The sequence below is a fragment of the Podarcis bocagei genome (genome assembly GCF_964188305.1).
Source record: "Podarcis bocagei genome assembly, chromosome: 2".
Lineage (NCBI taxonomy): Eukaryota > Metazoa > Chordata > Lepidosauria > Squamata > Lacertidae > Podarcis > Podarcis bocagei.
Genome location: NC_138126.1, coordinates 78,813,089 through 78,836,551, shown reverse-complemented (window position 1 = coordinate 78,836,551; position 23,463 = coordinate 78,813,089). Strand labels below are relative to the sequence as shown.

General features: G+C 43.9%; 1 protein-coding gene across 4 annotated transcripts in view; it reads left to right on the top strand.

Annotated features, from left to right (window-relative positions):
• Positions 1-23,463, top strand: part of PPP2R2B (protein phosphatase 2 regulatory subunit Bbeta) — a 267,466-nt gene that overhangs the window by 207,982 nt on the left and 36,021 nt on the right. For all 4 annotated transcript variants that reach the window (XM_081181030.1, XM_081181031.1, XM_081181032.1 and 1 more), the window contains one exon: positions 20,708-20,885. In XM_081181030.1, the coding sequence (XP_081037156.1) occupies positions 20,708-20,885 (178 nt within the window). The remainder of the gene's footprint in view (positions 1-20,707; positions 20,886-23,463) is intronic.

Below are 23,463 nucleotides of genomic sequence, written 5' to 3'. Positions count from 1 at the left end.
AAGACGCACACACCACTCCAGATCTGTGGGACACTGGAAACACTCTTTTTACTTATAAAGAGGAGGCAGAGGGCTTTATCTTTGATTTCAGCACTGAAAAAATTCATCTGCCTGCAGTATAAAGAGTGGATAGAGGGGTTTTATCTGGAGAGATAGGTCCTTCTCTGTAGAGGTACCCTGACTGTGGAATTCCCTTCCACCCGATAGCCCCAACTTTACACCAGGCACCGGGGCTTTCAGAGGCATTTGATTGGATAGCTCAAGGTCTTAGTGGACTTATGAACTGCTGTTGTATTTATAGTGTGTAATGATTTAAAAAATAGTGGATAGCTTGTTTCTGGGTTTTATGACTTTGCAGTTGTGTCTTTTTTATCTTATTCAACTTGCTGCCCTGGGATCTCCACTTAACGAAACCCAGTTTAATCAGCCAGTAAAATGAACAACAAAAAGAAGTCCCTTCCTTTCCTCATTTTTGCAGTCGCGTATCACATAGATTTACTGCTCTTTAAAAGGGGCTGACTGCAGAGCTAAGGCACACGGTCTCTTCTGCATACAGTGTGCACTTCTCGCATTGCTCTTACTTTGGGACTGGCTTACAGCGTTTTCCTTCCTTTGAATGCCACGTGTGAGCTGCACTACAGAGTTCTCAAGACATCATGGCTGCATCCTTTCTTGTCGCCCTCCCTTGCTTCAAAAAAACAAGTGCTATCAAGAGAGTACATTGCTTCCATATCAGCAGTGATGGCAGAATAAAAACATGATTCAATCTGTTTTAATGTATCAGCTTGCATTTTGGATGCCGGCTCCAGGAGAAAGGAGAACAAATTCATCTTCTCCACATCTCCTTGTGCCAGCCAGTGGCTCTCTTTAACAAAGCACCATGCCAATGCAGCTATACAGACGAGGGCACATGAAGCAAGCTCGTGCCCACCCCCACCCCCTCTTTCTCCTTGTCATTGCCTGTACTCTCCTTGCCTTAAACTATTCTAGAAAGCCATCTTCTTGGCAGCAGAATCCTCTGGGACACGAGAAAGGAAAGAAAAGTAGGTTATAGTAATGCAGTGAAAATACATCACCAGGTAATCTGGAGAGACGTATCAGATGAGTGAACAAGTAATAGATTTTCTTTGAAATGGAACAGAACCATTGCCTGCTCTGCCTAAGTACAAGAGATGGGTATTCCCTTGCCAAAAGGAGAGGAGATTTCCAAACTCTGCTTTTGCCTTTAGCGAGGAAAGCTCTCACATGTGCACTTCAATACTTTATTCAGAAGGTTTTTATTTGCTCATATTTTTAGCAAAATTTATATGCGGCTTGATTGTAGTAAAACCTCTTAAGTGTTCAGTGGAGCTTACTCCCAAGCGGTTGCTGCCTTTGCCAACAATTGCCTTGGATAGGCCACTATCCTCACACCTCAGTTCAGCAGCACCCACAATCTGTACTTTCAGAGGAGCTCAAGTTTACTCAGGTAGCATACAGATAATAGAATGCCAGAGCTTCCTAGAGCTGTCATTGCCTGCATCACACAACTTCATTGATTTTTTTTTAATAGTAGGGACACAGTTTTGCATGCTGTCCCATCCCTGAGCAGTGTGAGATTCCGGGGTTTCCAGGTGCTTACCCAGGGTTTGTGTTTCCTTTAGAATGAGGGACAGCGGAGACTGTGGTGTCTTTAGGATAGACAATTTTTTTACACATATATGCAACCTGAGCCTACGATCGAGGGGTTCACAGCATTAACACCATAAGGGTCTTTGTTTGTCCCATAGTCACAAGTATCTCTATGTCTCTTTGGCTTCCCAACCTGCTGCTTCCAGCTCTAGCTTCTAGCTCACATAACTGAACTCTTAACACCCAACTCTAACCTTTGCCTTTCTAACTATCAGTGAGTTGAGTGAGGCAGGGGGCCTCATCCATTTGCCATCAGGGACCTGGCACAGAGCCACTTCCTTTGTTACCTTAATGGCCCATACTTAGAGGGTCATTGCCTCACCAGGAAGCTAACCTGGCTATTCCAGAAATTGAATCCATGCTGGATTCAGAAATTAGAAAGGGACCCAGGCATATGGCTTACCCCTCCTCCCCCATAACAATAGGTGCCTTTATATTGAGGAAGGCCATAAATGATACGTAAAAGGATTTATCAGTGATATATCCACACACACACACACACACGTCAGGTCCATTGCTCAGCAATGTCTTGCTATTCAAGAAATTATCAAACCAGCAAAACTTGATCTATGCCAGGTTGCCCTTAACAGGTGAAGTCACCTTCATTGCTCTTCAGAAACAGTAATCCATATGCAGCTTCAGTAAGCTAATGTCTTAGGAAAGTCTGATACCAACTGATTTATTTTATCTGCCAAGGATGCATCTTCTGCACAATTAACTTCACCTTTGAGACTGGTCAAGATTAAGGGGAGGAAGGTGTAGAAAACAGCTGGTGAGTTGGCTGGAGGGATGTTCTAGCAGTGGTCTGAACTGGCACATTTCATAGTAATTAAAATTCAGTAATAATTCAGCAATGATTCAGAGAGCACTGTGGATATTCTTGTGAAAATAGTATATTAAGTTGACTCCATGGGTGGGGAAATGTCTGCTTTGCTGTTCATGCTAAGGACTTGCATGGTGACTTGCATGGTGGGGCAGTGCCACAGAGCTGCCCTGCCAACAATTGGTGGCACTGCAGCTTCTCTGGATAGCACTGGGGCAAGGCAGCGCAATGGTGAGGTTGGGGCTGCATGGGCACATCAGTGGAGCCGATCCAGTGTCCCACTCTAGCTCCATCCAACTAAACCGCAGCGATGCCAGTGTTGAGAGGGCAGTGCCGCAACACAGTCCCACCCCACGAGCCGTTACTATTGAGAACAACCTCTAGCCGTGGAGAATTTAAGAGTATCACCAAGCTGCAAACTTGCATTTTGAGAACTGCAACAGGGCAGGCGAACACCTGCCATCACCACCTCTGCTGCATCTGTATTGTGTTTCAGTTTATTTATTCCAGCAGAGTCACACAGGGCTCATCCAGACTGCCTTTTGTGCTGTGTTCTAGGCATAGGTCCAGACTGCCATTTGCTCCTATTAATCACTGAAACACGGGTTTTCCAGGGGAAAGCGCCGGGACAAAAGCAACAACACTTGGACATAGAGCTTTAAAAACACAGACCTTTCCAGGCAAAGCTCAGTGCAAAAGGAAGTCTGGATGAGCCCTTAAGTGGACTTGTTTCCTTAGCCCTTTAAGGTCACAACCCAAATACCCAAGCCACCACACTGTGGAAGTGTTGGATAGGGCAGAGATCTCCCAGCCCTGATAAACTCTGCTGACTTCTGCCTATGTAGCAAGAGTAGCATCACTCTGCTGGCCTGAAGCTCCTGTTCCACCTGCCAATAATGCAGGCTGTTCATCAGTGGGTTTCTTGCAGGCAGCTCTGAAAAGGGATACCATGAGGGGTCACTCAAAACATACCTTGTTTGAGGATTCCTTTTGTTTGGTTGCAAAATAGAGCCTGCCATCTATTATCTGGCTTCTGAATAATAACAATACCAGGCAAACCATACGCTTAACCTTGGTAATAAAAAGAGACTAGGGGGAGAAAATTAAACACAGGAGAAACGAGCCCCACCTTTTTATGGCATTTGGCAAAGGTTGTCCACTCTGCTGTTATGCCCTCTAAGGGCTGCAGAAGGCAGGGGATGGCAACGTGAAAAGTTTGTGAAGAGCCGGACATATCAAGGCAAATCCAGTCTGTCTAATAACACAACATTAAGCAAGGGAAAACACAATGGTAGATGGACAGACTTTTCATCTTGAATCCTGTGTGTGTTTTGATTAAAATACAGGAAACTGAATATGTGCACCCAATAATAATAAATTATTATTATTCCAATTAAAGATTGCAAATGGGACCTGCTAAAAATAGGGAGCTGTCTAGGCCAAGTTAGCCAGCCACTAGCTATCTAGCCAAAATGGCTCACATATTTGACACATTCCTGTGAACAGCTTAGTGGCTACCGTAGTGAGGATGTCTGATCAGGAATTGGTACTTTATCCTGTCACATCTGTAGTCTTCTCTTCTCTGTATGTATATTTTTTCCTTTAATATTTCATAGAGGTATTCCCTCTCACAGACACACACTACAGATTTCATCAGCACTTACACAAAGGATGCTAAGAGTAAGACTAGTTATGTTGTAAGACTCATGGCGTTGCTCTTTCTGTTAGATGAGCATTTATTATGCAGCACAGAGATTTACATGCACACACACTTCAGAGTAACATTATCATTTTAATGACAGATAGGGTAATTTGAAACATTTGGCTTTTTAAAAAGAATGAAGTGCCATAAAACTCAAGCGGCAGAACTAATCAATTTTGAATGATCAGATCATCATCAAACCAATGCAACAGAAATAATTAAAAAAAGGTTTCCTCCATTTGCAATAGGTACTTAAAATGGTTTTAAAAGAGTTCAGTGGGCACCATTTGCATGCTCAGCTAATCTCATATAGAAATTCATTCCTTGCAGATATGCTTACTTTGGCTTTTCTAGACTATGTCTAGAAATACCCATGCAAATATCTACATAGTGCAATAATCCAAAATTTATTTTGGGGCTCATCAAAGCAATCCATTGCTAATTTTTCCAAGCTTCCTTGGGAAAATCTCAGAGCCTTTTGGAAGAGCTCATGAAGACCAAGCTTGTTCCTTGCCTTCTGTGCTGATCTTCCTCTTCCTCAAAGCTTGCCATGAATGGGGGAGAAGCAGAAGTGAAGCAGGGACACTGGTGCAGAAGGTTTCAGCAGCTGCATCAACTTCTTTAAGACCTAGAAACTCCTGAATTCTTCCGAGCATAATAAAGGAGTCTAAGGGGCATTCTGGATTTTTAAAAAGACTTCTTACTGGGTGAGTGTATGTTGTGTTTGTAGGTTAATGTTGACTTGGCACCATATATATGGAGTTAAGTGGATTTCTAGAAAGAATTAAATTTATAGTTGTTGTGTTTTTTTTAAAAATGAAATTTTAGCAAAGATATTAAAAACTTAATTAAATAGGAATGTTCTTGAAATGACAGTGTGAGAATGCTTTGGAGACTAATAATGAAATCCCTTATGTCCCTTCATAGGAAAACTGGTCTATAGATTCCCCAAGGCCTTACTAAATGACCTTGAGGAACAGACAGGAAGGATATTCTCATTAATTATATAGAAGATGGTCATGGTCTGTAGCTCTTGGTTTTGATTTCACAATATCTATAGGTAACAATAAGTTACAATCTGTAAATTCAAGAAGTCCAGCAGATAATTTGTCTTTAAGTTTATTGGGAAAATCAGTATTTATTAGTCAGCAGAGATTTTTTTTTTTGCTGAAATCAAATGGATCAAGCATTTATTGAATAGGTTTAGCCCATTATTAACCACTATTTGTAGTTTAATTGGGTCTGGGATTTTGATAGCAGCCTGAATACCACAGAGACAAAGTCTTATAGCAGCCCTTAGTACCAGAGGGACAAAATTTGGAATAAATTAATGAACTGAAGTTAGTGAGTGTAATGTCAGATTTGGTGTCAAACTCCCCCTGAGCCCTATTCCATGGTGAATTGAAAACACAGCTTGTAAAGACATTCCAGGAGGCTGGAACAACTCTAAGTGATAATTGCAAAAAGGGGGATAATAAACCTCTAGAGAGGGTTCATTATTGAGAAATCCAGCTAGAAAGTATTGAGGCTAGCCCTGCAACAGTCCAAATAGGCAAAGCCTCAGGGTTTGTCTCCCTAAAACAAACCATGAGTCATAAGCTGAGGATAAACCTTGTGGCTACAGTTCGTGGTTTGTTTAGAGTGAGTCAGGCTGCAAGCCTGATTTGGGGCATAAGGCTAAGCTGAACAATGGCTTAGGGCGGCTCCTGGTAGTGCAGCAACAGCAGCTGCAGGACTGGGAGAAGAGAAAAATGGGAGTCAGTTTTTGCTCTGTGTACCTGCACGCTTGCCCGTTCACCTTCAGCCATAGTTTGGCTTAGTGTTAATGCTAGCAAGTCTGTTACTTTGAATTCTCATATATATTAAGTGCAATTTGTGGACTCTAGGCAGGTTTACTCATTGTAAAAGTTAAGGAAAAGATTGAGACACTGGGAGAGTTGATCATACAATACATAGATACATTTTAAAAATTCTAGATAGGATCTCAGGTCCAGTTTTTCTTCTTTATAGAATGCAGTGGAAGATAGGAGTGGGACAGCGGGTCAACTCTTTGGCTCTAGTGGGTTCCCACCCACTGAAAAGCATCCTTTCCATGCTATTTTCATCTCTCGGGTGAAATAACCCAGGTAGCTCTATCTTTTTCAGTGTATGTATATAGTATGTGTGCTTATTTTGTGGTACAGTTTAGACATTAACATTACTGCCCATATATCCATTGGTTTGTTTTTTAACAGAGCCATTGAGATAGAGTCCTTTCATATGTATGATTTTACATGCTGATATTCACTTCCAGCTGCACTCCTTCTGCAAAATAAAGAAGCACATTGTACCAGTATGAATAAGAGTTATGACTGTGAAATTCTTATTTAAGGGGGGAAAAGAAGGGAGAAAAAGAGGCTTTTATTGCCTCTTTGCATTTTTTATTTGTTCTTGCCCTGGTCACGAGCTGGATCTTTTCTCTGCTACAGGCTCATTATTCATCCATTTAATATTTGTAAACTCAGCTTGGAGCTTCGATGACCAGAACTGACCTCCTGGAATTTTTCTCCTATTCATCTGATTTTCCACAGCAATTACACCGTTGGTATCTGTGTCTAGGCATACTGTAAAAACAATGTGCCCAACAGAATTATCAAGTGGAATTAGATTGCTATGACTTTGCATTTGATAACACAATTGTGCTTTTGCATAATTCTCCCTGATTAGTGAAACGAGAGGAAACTATCAATCTGGCAGATGAGTTTCCGTCTGCTGGCTCTTTTGGGGGGCAGGGGATAGGAGAAATATATCAGTGAGATCACTTGAAAGAATCATGCCTTTTAGGTACTGAATTGCTAAGTAGTCCATAAATCTATAGCTGTCGAGGTGGAATGGTCTCAACTGCTACCTACCACTGAAATTTTAAAACATGGAAAGGGACACGGTAAACATTATATATAACTATTCTAAGCAAATAGCAGGAATGTGCAGTGTGTCAGTATGATGCTTTTATAGGTGATATTATTTAGACTTTCTGTTTCCTCAGTCCACATTTGCTAGAGATTTCTGCTCTTACTTGGTCTGCCACTTATTTTCTATTCTAAATTCTCTGGTTTCCACCTTTTAAAATGCATATTTTTATTAATATATTGTGACTTGGGATTAAAGAGACCCACTGTCTTAAGAGGTGGTATTGCTGCCTGGATCATGCTTTAAAAAGAGCTTCGGGACCACCATTGCCTCACAGTGTCTAAATGTAGTCTTGGCTGGAAAAGAGGTTGTGTTTTCAGTAGGCTCACGTAAAGCGTGGCTACTCCATTTGCCCAAGACTCCAGAGTCGTCATCTTATGGTATATGGACGCATAACAGAAGAGGCAGGCAGAACACTGAAAGCAAACACGTGTAGTGGGGCACTTACTTTATCAGTAGATAGCTGGGGCACAGTGAACAGTGGCTTGGTGTGTTAGATTTCTGGGGGAAAGTAAGACAAAGTTGTCCATGGACTGCTTTGGGAAGCATCATGAGCAATACTGAAGGTAACAGAAAAATATTTCAGATTTTAAAACCTTGCTCCCAAGACAGTTTGTAGGAGATGAGGTGATGACTCAGGATGCCTGAACTGGGAGGATGAGGTTCCCAGCCTTTAGGCAGGTAAACCATATTTTCTTTAGCAGCCAAAGCCCAATGCACACAACCAAACTGCACATGTGGGGAAAGTGGGATGAATGAATCCATTCCCAAATATCTAAACTACTAGACTGCCATCATATGGCCCCAGCTTGCAGCTCAGTATGCATTTACCAGGTCATCACAAGGAGATCAAAGTGGAGGTTGAGTTGAAAGCCAGCTATGTGTTTCTCTACAGATCCATTCCACCGAGCTTCTTAACATACCAATTTAATTGTGTGAATGTGTGCTAATTCAGTAGGCGTTCATAGGTGAGGGAAGGGCCAAGGGAGATTGTGCTGCTTTTTTACTGAGTGGCAGAACATGGGAAGGGGTGTGTATGTGCTTGTGAGGTGTCCAGTGCCACTAGGCTGAGGGATAGTGCCAGTGGGATGGGCTACATCATGCAGATGCCATAAAAAGGGGCACAGGGCATTTCCAGGGAAAATGTTCAAGGTGCCACATGCACTATGCATTCTTATTGACCCCTTTCTTCTTTAGCCACCTTCCCATCATTGCACAGGGACATCTCCCTCCTTTAGCATAAGGTATTGAACCAGGGCTGCTATATGTTACTTCCTGAACCACCAGTGATCTGTTTTCTGCTGCATACCTGGCAGGGTAAGCTCGGTGCTACCGAGGCTTCACTACCACCTTTCCTGAACACTCAGTCAGCTGACACCAGAGGCCAATCCATGTTCACTATTGCCTAATAAAACCTCAGAGCTTGCTGATCAATCTGATAACCTTGTTTCTGGTGTGAGTTCAGTGCCTAAGCCTCTCCTCCATGTCTTTGATCTCTTACCTTGGATCTTCATCAGCCCTCCATCCTTCCCCACACCTATTTTGGATCATACATGATCCAGTTGCGTAGACAGCCAGCTCCCTTCTCCTTTTGTCTGACTCTTGCTGAAGCCTAACATTTAGCCATTCCACCTCTTCTTCTGCCCCACACAGCAGCGATTTCTCTCATTCTCTTTCAGCAGCCGGCTACCTACGCAGTGTTATGTCATGTACACTTTTTTTAAAAAGCAACCCTATTATTCTCTAAGGTTCATTTGGGTCTTCTTTTATACTTACATTAAAGCAGTTTCTTGCAGCGATTACTTCGGCTTTCTGTTTTAATTAAGTTTAAAACTAATAGAAACAAATGCTAGCTCTTCCTATTTCCATCGCTGGCAGCACCTTTGTACTTTTCTTTCTTGATGGTCTGAACTGCCGGGCTCAGAGATTAGCCTGTGCTACTGAACATCTGTGTGGGAAGGCTTCAGAGATGTCAAAGAGAAAAGGAACACAAGAGGCTAAGGACATCAAACCAAAGGGAAAAGGGCCCTTTTGAAAATTCATGACAGTCGAGAGTTTTTCGTGAAAGCTTCTCTTCAAGAAATGTGAGGACTTCAGTTGATGTTTTTGAGAGGCTCTGAAACACTGCAGGGGGTCCGAGAAGAGAAGTACAATGCCTGAGCTGCGTAATTGCTTGCAGTATTTGGTGTGTGGAAAAGGGAATCCGAATACAATATTCTATTTAATAGGGAAGAGCATAAATTCTGCCTGCCTTGAAGTGGAATGTGGGTCAGCAGCAAAATGGTGGGGGCAGCCCATGGCTTCTGGATCATATTCAGTGCAGGGTTCTGACACAGGATTTTATCACCTCAGAATGCATTTGGGTGATCACTTCCATGTTTCTTCCTAATGCATAAATTATTTGTGTGCAGTTATGCTTAGTCTTAAGGGCATTTTCAGTACAGCAATCTCTCACATGCATTTTACAGTTCTAAAAGGGACTCTACCGAATTTTGTTCTTCGATGCTGCTGTGCAGAGAGAGAGAGAATATATTTGAACCTTCTCTTAGATATTTTATCAGAGACCAGCTCCTTGCCTTAGCCTGTCTACAAAATAACTTGGGGGGTGGGGCAAAATGCATCTATTGCACTTTGTTTTGGATTAATTAATCTAAAGGCCCTGTTGCAGAAAGGCCCTGTTGCAGAAGCAGAAACCCTTGTGCACTGATGGGACTCATTAGCAGCCATTGCTGGTTCGAGAAATGAATTGATATTTGTATATGTGCAGGGCTTCTCGGAGATGCCCAGGCGAAATTCAGATTTTGAGGTTCCTATAGGGGTGTATCCAGGGGTTGGCCCCCACCAAGAGCACAGGTCTGAGGGGAGGCATGAAAATCACACCTCTCCACTCTGGCTCAGAGTGGCTAGGAGCCCGTCTGCTCCCTGGGCCACTCCTCCACTGCTCTGGGCAGCCAGGCAAGGCACGCTAGCTTCTTGGGACGCCTAGACCCCCCCCCCACAGCCGGCCAAGGGTGCAAGGGATGGGTGGTGGTGCTAATACAGCTTCTTGCCAACAGCGCAAGGAAGCCTAGGTATGCCACATCTCTGTAATAAAAATAAAAAATGGGGAGTCAAACATAAGAACAAAATAAGGTGCCCCGTTCAAAAACCAAAAGCTGCTCTCTTGCTTGAAAGTGTCAGTTTGGTCCGATGTGTATAAGAACAAGTTGCAAAACTTATCAAATACCCCAAATTAACAAGGCCCCATGCCAAATGGCCAGCTTCCATTCGCCCATGCGTGACTGCAATTATCATAAATGTCTAAAACACTTCCCTACTCAGCTAGCCTTGTAATACTATTCTGTATCTTGAATATATGGTGTTAACCATCACTGCTACACCATTTTCAGTAAAAGCTAGGGAACAACCTTTGAACAGAAGATGGGAAATTTTAGGGGGAGGGATTTTACCAGGCAGTATGATTGCATACCTGGGTTAAGTTTGTTATAAAAACTATGTTCACCTTAATGTAGTGGGCAACACACACACAAACAAACACACACACACACACGTTCATGAATGCACACAATAATGACCGTGATACCAAAAGACAGAATCATTTGAACCAGTTCTCAGGTACAAAGACAAATATACACATGTAACATGCTTGCATAGCATGAGTACATGGAACAATCACAGCTTTTAACTGCAAACTTACATACATTTGGCAGGCAAAAACTGTGACTCGTGGGCATAATGAGCATTTTATCCTCATTAATCAGTTTCAAAGTTAAGGAATGAAGAGGTGGCTTTACACCTGGCTTTCCCCTCTGTAATATTCACCAAACTTTGTCAGTGAGCCATGCCCACCTTGCTCTTGAATAACCCAGGGGGAACATGGACTGAATGTGCAAGTTGATTCAGAGCAAGGAAGCCATAGCTGTGCCGGTTTTCCCACTTCCCCTTTAAATTGCATCTCCACAGACTGTATTGCAAAAGGCCAGTCTGTGACGAAAACAGCAAAATACTGCTGCCCCTTTCTTTGCAATTGGTTTTTATTTTATCAGCTGTGGGCGAATATCTGCATGTGCTCTGGTGCTGGGGCAGTTCAGTGTGCCAGGAGCATGCTCTGTAGTGCAGTGGTAATTGAAAAGCTCAACAGACTCCTGCTGGCTGGACTGTCGAGAACCACTAAGCACATTCATTAAAGTGAACAACGCTCCCTCTTCTGCTCGGTTTCACCACCTTTCCTGTGTGCTTGGCAACCGTGGCTGCAGTTTGAAAAGGGCATATTGGAAGACTCAGTCTATCAACCAAGCGCAGGTGGCTGTTTCCATGTAAACACAAGCTATGCACTCCTTTCCCCGTCCCACAGCCCCAATATACTCCAATCTGCTTTTAACTCCATCTCTCCCTTTATTTCTTTCTGGCCTAGAAATGAACTGATCTATAAACGGAAGAATAGATATGCATTATTTTATTGGCTCATGATTGGATCCTCCTTTGTCCTGAACCCCTGGCCTACTGGCAGCAAGTTGGTATGCCAAGTCCAGGGGTCAAGCCACACAAGCAAAGAACACAGTCCCAAATCCAAAGGTCAGGAAACACAGTCCGGGGTCAATCCGTGTAGCCAAGTCTGAAGTCCACCAGTCAGGATACAGTTGAGAGTCAAACCTGAAGCGCAGGCCCATACAGGTCCTGGAGCATCCAAGCCAAAGTCCCTCAACATGGGCAGTTGAGCAGACACACCACTTCATCTCTGCTTCCCTTGGGTACTTTGCATGCTGATTGCAGCATCTGGGCTTGATGAGGCATATGACCCTCACCTGCTCCAGCTGAGGAATCACACACCACCTCCCAGAGCTAGCAAGCTCCACCTGGCCAGCTAGGGAGCTGAGCTGAGGGCCCTTGTCTGCCTCAGCCTCCTAGAGCACCACTCCCGCTGCTCCCTACACTTCAGAGCCCACCATATTCATGGAGACAGGGGTCCCTCTGGCTCTGGTGATGGATCCTGCTGCTCTGGTTTCTGTACATTGACCTGCATCCCCTCGCCATCCTCCGTCACCCTGTGAGTACTTCCATCCCCATCCCCTGCTTTCCCTGGTGTGTTCCAGCCTCAGCTACACCCCTCACCGGGATCCTCTTCCTCCTCCCCATCATCGGTCAGTTCATGATATCCAAACTATGAAAGGTGGTGGTGGTTGTCCTCGTTGAATTAACAAAATGAGGAAGCCACATGAGTTCAAGGCAACCAGAACTTTGCAGTTGAAAGTGGCTCAAGGGGCAGGCTCTAGGTGTGTTTATGTGATAAACTGAGCATAGGAGTGCTTCAGCTTGCTGCTGAGTAGAGTTATAAAACTTGACTTGGTTCAACATGGACATGCTGACTTTGAATGCTCGCTGATCTCTTAGCTGCACAGCTCATTAGCTTTGTTGATTCCCAAAGAGGGCTTCAGCAGAATGCCCTTGTTCCATTCCGCTCTTGTTCCATGGGCTTCCTCAGTCCAGCATCCCGCTCTGCCTTCCTTCCATCATAACATGGGGAGCGAGCCTGTGTGGCATAGTAGCCAGAGTGTCTAGTAGTAAGACCAGGGTTCAAATCTTCACGCAGCTTACTGAGTGACCTTGGACCAGGAATTCTGTTTGAGCCCATCCTATCTGACAGGGTTGTTGTTACAAGGATAAAATGGAGACAGGCTGTGCATGCTTCTGTGGAATCCCGGGGCGGGGGGGGGGGGAGAGAGCTGGCTTATGTTTGCTACAGCTTTCATTTCCTTCAATGTTTTCAAAGGGACCCTGAGGATCATCTAGTCCAACCCCCTGCAATGCAGGAATATGCATCTGTCCCATACAGGGATTGAACCTGCAACCTAACCAAGTGAGCTATCCAGGCTCTGCCCTTTTCAGTTTGCATAAGTGGTTGTACACATAAGGGGGAAAGATTCGGAGAGAAAGTTACAGCAAGCTGCATATCTACAGAGGAAATGCTGTATAAGTCTTGAAATTAAAACACACACAAAAACAATAGGTGCCGGAAGTGATGGTCCAGATCTACAAGAGCACACTTAATAATCAACAGTGTGTTTTCTCAGACTGCTGCTGCCATTTTGTTGGAACCTTGAGGGTGTGGAGAGATCACATAGGTATATAGCAGCGGTGGCAAACCTATGGCTCATGTGCCAAAGAGGGCACTCAGAGCCCTTTCTGTGGGCACGCCTGTCGTCGCCCCAGCAGGGCCGTAGCTTCTGTGCTGGGCTTGTGCGCGACATCCAAAGCCTGCAGCACCAGGGCCATAGTTTCTATACTGGGGGTAGGGGAGGAGGAGAGGAGAGCTTGTGCACACCCAAAGCCTGTGGCACCAGGGCCTGGCAGCTGAACAGGCATTGACTTTTCATGTGCCAGGCCTCCCGCCAGTCTGTTTTTCCTACTCTGGAGTAAGCCGCCTTGAGTTCAGCAGGGCTTAACTCCCAGGTCAGTAAGCATATAAAGATGGTAACCTAAGAAGGGGCTGCTGGGTTTACATGTCCGCTGGGCTTTCCCACGGAAGCCAACAGAGAAATTCATTCCGTTGAGGCTGCGATCAAACAGCAGCCAAAGAAATGGCAATAATAATAATAATAATAATAATAATAATACCCCGACCATCTGGCTGCGTTTATTTTTTTAATTATATTTATTTCTATGTGCACACACAGACAATCATTATTATCTCATATTAAGGAGAGGGTGGCTCTTAGTACAGCCCTCCAGTGTACACTAGTGGCCAAAATTGTAGGACCTTCTGGGAAAAATGTATTTCCGAGGTTTGATGCCTCATAATACCACATTGTTTTGGAGTAATACCAGTGCTTTTTTTCTGTGGGGATGCAGGAGGAAGCATACCCCTAAACATTTTGTGAATTTAATGGGAGAAGAAATTTGCTGTATTTATTTTTCCTGGTTTGAACTGTATTTATTGTTCTCTGGTGATGATTTCTTGAGTCACAATGAGAGTCACTTTTTTAAAGAAAAAAAGCACTGAGTTATACCATAAAATTATATATCAATGGAAAGATAATTTAATGAAGAATGTAATGCAGTAACTTTTATGAAGGATTATTTATTTCAATAGCAGTCATAAAGAAGAAACTGAAACACACAGAAAAAAATGAGGTGTACAGTTTAAATTGCCGTGTTGGCACTTGCGATAAATAAGAGGGTTTTGGGTTATAGTTTGGGCACTCAATCTCTAAAAGTTTCGCCATCACTGGTATATAGGAACCAGAAGCTGCCTTATATTGAGTCAAAACATTGCTCCAATTAGCTCACAATTGTCTCTGCACTGCTCTCCAGGGTTTCAGGCAAGAGTGTCCCTCAGTCCTACCTGGAGATGCCAGGGATTAAACCGGGAACCTTGTGGATGCAAAGCCCTTCTCCATGAGTCTTTCCCATCTGATCATTTCCCCCCCTTCACCTGGGTAACAGTTGGTTGGATACCATCAGACAAATTGGTGACAGCAATAAGCCCATTCACGTATTTTGTTCAGTTCTATGGGTGGCACTGTGGGCTAAAGCCTCAGCGCCTAGGGCTTGCCGATCGAAAGGTCGGCGGTTCGAATCCCCGCGGCGGGGTGCGCTCCCGCTGCTCGGTCCCAGCGCCTGCCAACCTAGCAGTTCGAAAGCACCTTCGGGTGCAAGTAGATAAATAGGTACCGCTTACCAGCGGGAAGGTAAACGGCGTTCCGTGTGCTGCGCTGGCTCGCCAGATGCAGCTTTGTCACGCTGGCCACGTGACCCGGAAGTGTCTCCGGACAGCGCTGGCCCCCGGCCAATAGATGTGAGATGGGCGCACAAACCCCAGAGTCTGTCAAGACTGGCCCGTTCGGGCAGGGGTACCTTTACCTTTACCTTTATGATTATAGTATTTCTAATGTGGAGGACTTGCAGAGGGAAACAGCAAGCAACAAAAGACAGTGGAAGAAATGACACTAGGGTTGAATGTGTGAGTTTAGAAGGAAGGAGAACGCCTGGGGGAAGCAGAGGCTTGTAATTAGATTGCAAGTTTATCTTTATGCAGGAAGGTGTCTCCTCTCACTTCATAGGAATGGCCCAATAAGGCAAAGGCACAGGGAGCGTGAAATTGTAAGCCTACCATGATAATAGTCCTTGATGAATATTCTGTCTGCAAAATATTAATCCCCAGGCAGCACTGGCCGGTTATTCCTACTGTTGACAGCATAGGCAATGCCTTCTAGAAAGAGAAAGAGGAGGGGAGGAAAAGACATAGAAGAGGAAGGCGTAGCACCTAGAGCTCCATTTGAAGTTGGTGCTCACTATCTCACAGCATTCACACGCATCCAGTGCTGCCCAGATATTCTGTCTAGACAGGTGATGTTTTAATAATTTAATAAAATGGTTCTGTTGAGCACGACAGGAGGGGGTATCAGCTGCTGTACCCTGAGCCACATAGGCTTGCTGAGTTCATGACTGCACAGGAATAATTGGGCTCTCTCTACTCATGTTAATGGGGTCAAGATAAAGCTCAATAGGAGTTTGATCAATGGCATCTGATGGCATTCAGATCAATGTCTACATCTATTGCCACATGGTTAAAAAAAGAATGCACTCTCACATGTTATTCCAACGTGTAAAAATACATTTAGATGTGGGTTAAACTTGACAGCACATAAAACCGGGTAGTTTCAAGAGAAGGCCCACAAACCCAGCGAGATTTGAGAAGCAGCTTTGAAGTTCACTGGGCTTCTCTCTTTCTCTGTTATCATTCTCACACTGCATTTACATCACTCAGTTTTAAAATGCAGGATACAGCGTTTCAGAGGAAAATACTGCTACATCTCACAGAAAAGCCACACGGAGTCATAAGTGTTATGTATAAAACAGAAAAAGGAAACACAAATTAGATGACTGGGCCAAAGTCGCACAGCAGATATTGTGAGCAGATTCCTCCATGCAGAGCAGCACATTCACCTTGCGATTCTTCCTTTCTGCTAACTATGCTTTTTACACCGCAGTGATTTGAGAGGACTACTTTTGAATGCTGAAAGCGAGTCTCTGTCGATAAAGTACAAGGACAAAGCATGTCTGACTAAGCATTTGTTTCAATTGGGAATATAGCCCCCCTCAAGGAACCTGTTTTAAAAACTCAGACGAAAAGTACAGTCATACCTCATATTACATCCGCTTCATGTTACATTCTTTCAGGTTACGTCCTACAGTGACCCGGAAGTACCGGAAAGGGTTACTTCTGGGTTTTGCCGCTCACGCATGTGCAGAAGTGCAAAATGACATCACACGCATGCGCAGAAGTGGTGAATCACAACCCGCACGTTCACAGACGCGCCGCTGCGGGTTGCGCTCTTTTCATGTTGCGAACAGGCTTCCAGAACGGATCCCGTTCGCAACCAGAGGTATCACTGTAGTTAAACAGCTAGAGCTTGTACGCAAATGGCCTTTCAAAATTCTCCATCCTATGTGGAGCAGGGTGGGATGGGATGGGGGAAGGAATTTCAAAAAATTTCCCCTGGGGAACATTTTCCCCTGCTGCAACATTTTTGTGAGGGTAGGGTGCCAGTATCACAGTTTCTTTCATTTCACCACCCTCCCCCAACAGTTTTTGGGAGGGTGTGGCTGCTGCTATGAGTAGCAGCAGAAGCAACTGTGTTGGCAGCCTGGCCACCATTTTGAATCCTCCACAGTGTGTCCTGGACCTAAGATGGGTGGGGTTGTGGAAAAAATAGCTACTATAAAAAATAAGGGAATTTGTGAAGTAGGTTTTGTGTACTAGGAAGTGAGGGAGAAAAGGGGGGCCCTCACAATTTCTCAGGAAAAATGTCTTCTGGGAAATTTCAGCTTAGCTCTAAAAAGAACAGCAGCAGTTATCCTGATGCAATTCCTTCTTTCTTTCCTGGGATGCTTTCAATTTGGGGTTAATTGCTTCCTGAAGAAATGCAATTCTGATAGGCACAAAGAGGAAGGCCATATCCCCTTGCTTTCTGAACCACACCCACCACTGAACCATGGCAGAAAGGGAATTTTACAGTGCAAAAGAGGATTAGTGCTCCATTAACTTTGGAAGGAGGAAAAATCCTCACCAGATGAGAAGAAAGGGGTTGGAAACAGTATTTTGTACTTCATCTCTATCTATATCTATCTATTATACACACACACACATACACACACACACACGAAAGATTGGCATTTTCATTCCCCCTTCTGAAAACACAAAATAATTTAAATTGTTAGTTGGTTTATTTTATTTGACAGCCTGTGTAGGGTCTTAATTTGGTTTGTTACACTGAATTACCCTATCATAATGGGCATATAGATACTGCCCCCAGGTTACTCTTGTAATTGAATAAGGAATATATTTAAGGACCTGTCTGTGTTGGTTAAGAACGTCGTGACTGTACTAGTTAAGAGAAGGGTGGCTTAAGTAGAAACCTAATACAGTGGTGCCTCGCAAGACGAAATTAATCCGTTCCGCAAGTTTTTTCTTCTTGCGAGTTTTTCGTCTTGCGAAGCACGGTTTCCCATAGGAATGCATTGAAAATCAATTAATGCGTTCCTAGGGAAACCACCTTCAGACCAGGTCCGGGGACAGTCTGTCCCCCGACCTCTTCTGAAGGCTGGGGGGGGGGGGACAAGGGCTTTTCTTCCCACTGCCAGCCTTCAGAAGGCTGTTCTGAAGGCTGGCGGTGGGAAGAAAAGCCCTTCTTCCCACCTCCCACCCCGCAAGCTCCGGGGACAGGAGGGCTTTGCTGCCGACCGCCAGCATTTTAAAAGCCCCTGCTGTCCCGGGGCGATTTTAAAATGCTGGCGGGCGGGAGCGAAGCCTCCGCTGTCCCGGGGAGATTTTAAAATGCTGGGGGTCGGGAGCGAAGCGTTCGCTGCCGACCCCCAGCATTTTAAAATCTCCCCGGGACAGCAGAGACTTCTCTGTCTGCTGTCCCGGGGAGATTTTAAAATGCTGGGGGTCGGCAGCGAACGCTTCGCTCCCGCCCGCCAGCATTTTAAGATCGCCCGGGGCAGCGGAGAAGTCTCCGCTGTCCCGGGAAGGCAGGCGGGGGGGGGAGCAAAGACTTTTGCCCCCCGCCGGCCTTCAGAAGAGGTCCAGGACCTCTTCTGAAGGCTGGCTGTGGGCGAAAGTCTTTGCTCCCGACCGCCAGCAATTTAAAGCAGGTCCCCGGAGATTTCGTCTTGCGAAGCAAGCCCATAGGGAAATTCGTCTTGCGAAGCGCCTCCAAAACAGAAAACCCTTTCGTCTTGTGGGTTTTCTGTCTTGCGAGGCATTCGTCTTGCGGGGTACCACTGTAGTAAAAGAGCTATGTGCTAAGTTTTAATTGATATCTTTAAAGCATCCATTTACTTGTGACCATCGTTGACTAGACAGGTTTGAGATCCATTTCGCACATTCTCTCCAGTGCAGTTTCAGAATGGAAGGAAATGGGTAATGGGTGGGTGGGGTCTTAGAAATCAGGGCGCATAAAGGAGAAAATTGCTGATCATTGTGTTTTCCTGATGCAGATAAGAAGACATCACCCTGCCATTCGCGCATCATGGTTTGTAGGGCAAGGTCTAGTTCTACTCACCCACATGCACATTTTGTTGTAAAAATGTGACACTCCTACCCTGCCAGTTTTAGATTCAAATAGGGCAGATGCATGAATGAACTATCATTGCTGCTCCCATTGCATCCCATTTGTGAGCTTTGATACCCTCCCCATCCCCCCCAAAAGTTAGTCCTGGATAACATTATTTAAGAAGTTACCTCTTTCTGCATAGCTCCATCCCTTCCCCTCCCTAGGATGCATTTCCTTGTGTTATGCTAGAGTGCACTGGGCCTTCATTTATGAAGTCTTGAATATATTTTAGAATATCTGATCACCACAACTGGAAGATGGTACCAGCTACAACAAATGGATGGTGGTTTTGACCACCCTTATTGGTTGGTTGCTTGTTAAACATTACCATGGTCTCATAAAGACCAGGAAACACCATCTAATCCTGACTACACACTTTATTATAATAATTTGTTATTTATACCCCGTCCATCTGGCTGGGTTTCCCCAGCCAATCTGAACAGCTCCCAACAGAATTGATGATGATGATAATAATAATTAAAAACAATAAAACATCAGACATTAAAAGCTTCCCTAAACAGGGCTGCCTTTAGATGTTTTCTAAAAGTCAGATAGTTGTTTATTTCCTTGAGATCTGATGGGAGGGTATTCCACAGGGTGGGCGCCACTACCAAGAAGGCCCTCTGCCTGGTTCCCTATAACCTCACTTCTCGCAGAAGGCCCTCAGAGCTGGACCTCAGTGTCCAATGTCCTTTGCACCTGTTGGACCATTTAGATTTTCTGTTCCCTTGTAACATGCCCTCCCTTGTAGAATTCTGATTATTCTTATGCAGAGTAAATGCATAACAAAGATGCCAGTATAAACTGTACTTGTGGACTGGCTCATTTACCACTGTGTTTACTGCGGTTGAGCCAATCTGTCCACCCTACTCATTGATTGATTGATTCTTCCTAATTGTGGGAAACTCTGGGTTTTGTTTTTTTGAGTGAACAGCAGTAAGAAAACCAATTAAGACACACCTTTCCCACATAACTTCACAGGGCTAAGTAAAAATCTTATGGCGAAGCCCTTAATTTTGATGTTTGTTTGTTTCTAGGGAAGTCTGATATGACCATAGAACCCTTTAACTTCTGAAAACCATCACGTTTCTCTTGACAGCCTCAATGGCTGCTTTCTCCCTGCAGTCTCTGGGCAAAATGCTGGGCCATGTCCCCAGATGGCTGCGCCAAGTCCTTCAACAGCAAACGATGCATCATTGAATGTGTCAGGCTGAATTAGAAAGCAGGCTCATCACATTAATCTCAGACTCTGAGCTGGCAGTTCCTATGTTCTAGTGTCACTTGATCCTGGCTGTCATATCCCCGTCTCCACCTCCACAGCCATGGGAAATCTCCCCAGGCAGCATACAGACAATAATGCACAGTAATGAAACTGCTGGAGGAAATACTACATTGGTATTGGCCACCATTGGCTGACGCCTTTCTATTATGTTAAAGTTTCCTTATATAGTTGAAGCTTCATCAACTGATTTACTGGAGTATACTTAAGAAGCATTGGAGTGGGGAAACTTATGCCATGTGCTTTTGTGTTACGTTGTTATACCTGCCCCAGTTCTTCTACATGATGGGAAGAAGGAAATAAAGGTTGCTCACAGGGCGTGGAATCTCTACTAACCTTAATATTTATTTATTTATTTGTTGGGTTTGTACTTCACCCTTTAGTCACAAAGGTTCTTAAAGCATCTTACAAAAACCAGTACTAAGATGGTCCCTGCCCTTAGGCTCACAGTCTAAAAAGACATGACACATGAGGAAAGGGGAATAGGAAGGAGGAGGAAAAAGCAAGATCAAATTCTTAATGTTGCTGTTCTTCTAACCCAGCATAAGAACCCAGTTCTAATAACCATATCTGTTGCTTACAGAAAAGTGGTTGCAGTATATGATACTTTCTTTGATGATAGACTATTTTTTCTCATTAACTCCTTTTGTTTCTTGTCTTGACAGGTACCCGTGCTAAGGCCCATGGATTTAATGGTGGAGGCAACTCCCAGGAGAGTATTCGCAAATGCACACACATATCACATCAACTCCATATCTGTGAACAGTGACTATGAAACTTACATGTCAGCGGATGACTTGAGGATAAACTTGTGGAACTTTGAAATAACCAATCAAAGTTTTAGTATCCTTTGCTGCATGAATCTGGCTGGAGTTGCCATCCAATCAGAAGAGAGCCCTGTTCTGAGAAGGCACCGCTTGCTTGAACCTCAAGTTTGCACCTCTTGAATGGTTGGTTTGTTGTGTCCTTAAAGTGCATTTGACAACTGTACTTGTCTCAGTCCCCCACCTGCCTTTAGCCTGCAGACAAATGTTTACTCAGAAGTGAGGCAAACCCTGAGCACCTTATAAAAAGTTCTACATGTGCCCAAGACCTTCTTTACTGACTGACCTTATGGCATTTGTATGATACGCCATAACCTAAAGTTCTCTTGGTAGCTTACAAACAATTAGAAAAACAATTGAAATGCAAAGTAAAACTTGAAACCATTTTCGTCAGCTGTAGCCATTCAGTATGAAGGAAATGACTTCCTTCCCTCTCAGTTTAGCTAGGTAAATTGCGGACTGCTTCCCTCTGGTAACTGCATTGGAGAAATGGGGTGAGAGAGTCTTAAGGTCTTTGCAAGAGAGTAAAGAAGGGGAATATGAAGGACAACAAAAACACCTGGGACTAGTATTGCCTGAGTTAAGAAATGACAGAGGAGGGTGGCAAGCATATTTCTCCAAAGCACTTTCTGTAGGTAAAGTGGTTTACTGGGGGGTTGCTGTGATAAAAAGAATGGGTGCTGGAGTAACTGCCGTTTGAGTTCATATTCTTCCCCCTTAGAGTATAGAGTTATATTGAGAGTTCAGAGAATTCTGTGGTTCTGGTACAAGTTTCCAAATGGATAAAGAGGTGACCTTGCATATACAGAGTTGCCAGAGTTGTGTGGGAAGATGCCATTGGGACACAACTCCCATGTGTGGTATTGATGGCATCACCCAGGGAAAGGACTGTAGTTCTGTGGTAGAGCATCTGGTTTACGTGCAGAAGGTCCCATATTCAATCCCCAGCATCTCCTGGTAGGAGCCACTGCTAATCAATGTAGACAGTAGTGAGCTGAATGGCCCAGTGGTCTGTCTCCATATAAAGCAGCTTTGGTTCGTTCCTGTTTTCATTAGCTTATCAGGTAAAGCTATAATCCTAAAGACACCATTGATTTCAGTAAGACTAGTGTCCCAAGAAATGCATTGAAGATCTTGGTGTTAGGCTGCAGCCTCTACACAGGGATGGAGAAATTAGTCTATTTCTGATCTGGGTCAATTTAGCCTGTGTTCATTCATCAGTCCATTCCATCTTTCTGCAAACCATCTGTAACAGGTTGTTTTTTTTTAAAAAAAAAGAGAGATTCTGATACAACCTTTAAAAGATGCATATTTTATCTACTAGTAGCCATTCTAAACATATTTTACCCCAAAATATTTGGTGGTGGTTGTCATTTACATATTTTGGTACATTGTTTGAGTTGAGATTTGAGTTGAGTGTAAAATTCAAAAAATAATCAGGCTACGGGAGTTGACTATTAGGTCAATTTTCCTTTAAAATGCAGACCAAATAACATTCTCCTCTGACCATGTAGCATGTTCCACTGAAATGAGGAAAATTTACTATAGTTTAATCAAGGCTTGCAGCCAACAGTGCATGCATAAGAGAGAAGGAGGAAAGAAGGAAGAGTGAAGAAAGTGTGTGAATTGGAGGAAAGGAGAAAGGTGTCAGATGGGCAGAGGGAGAGGAATAGAGTGGGCTTGAGGGTCAGGATTTGGGGACAGGATGATAGGGAAGAATCAGGATTTGTGCAGGGAAGAGACAAAGACTGACAACAGGCAACATTGGGGAGAGCATTCTGCCATGGTCTTTTGCAGGTATTATATGTATATATATATTTATCTACACCCCCCCCCATGGCTACAGGCTTCATTGTGTCTGTACAACTGTATGCAAATCTAAAACTAAAGGTAAACAGAGTGAGATTGCTAGCCTTCCTCTTCCTTTTATTTTCATTTTTTAAGGTGATCCTCCTTTTTAAAAAACTACCATTGCAGTTTATCTCTAGGCCCTTGTGTTGCCTTTGCAGTGACCACACTCAGGGCTTTGCCAGTGTTCAAAACTCCCATTGTTCTAGCCACATTTTGAAACAGGGAATTTTATGAGCAGTTTCTGAGCTCTGGGCACAGTACTATGCCTAAGATTTCAGATTAAAACTGCAGAGTGGAAGGAAAGGAGGACCTTTTTCTGCCTCCCCATTTCCAGCTACTCTCTGAAGACTGGAGAAGAGACCCTCTTAAGAATATTGGAGTAGTGGGTAGAGGAAGGACTAGACCATGTGAAAAACCAACAGTTAATTCATTTTCAGCTTTTTATTATTGTTATAAAAAAACTACACTAGACATTCCGTTGTTGTGCACATAACTTAGGTTTAAGGTACCATTTAGCTCCTAGCTTTCATATCTCAGTTTCTAACACTGGGCTCTGCTTCCCTTAGCTAGGAATCTAAATGCAGCTCAGCTCAGCTGGTCATTATTGCAAGGTGCTGCTTTCCAGCTCGGTTGACAAATTGTTGAATTTTGCTTACAGGATCAGCATGGGAGGAAGGCAATTGCAAGGTGTAATTTAGAAGACAGGTGCCTTTAGGGAGCATGTGGAGAAGAAATATTAATAGGTA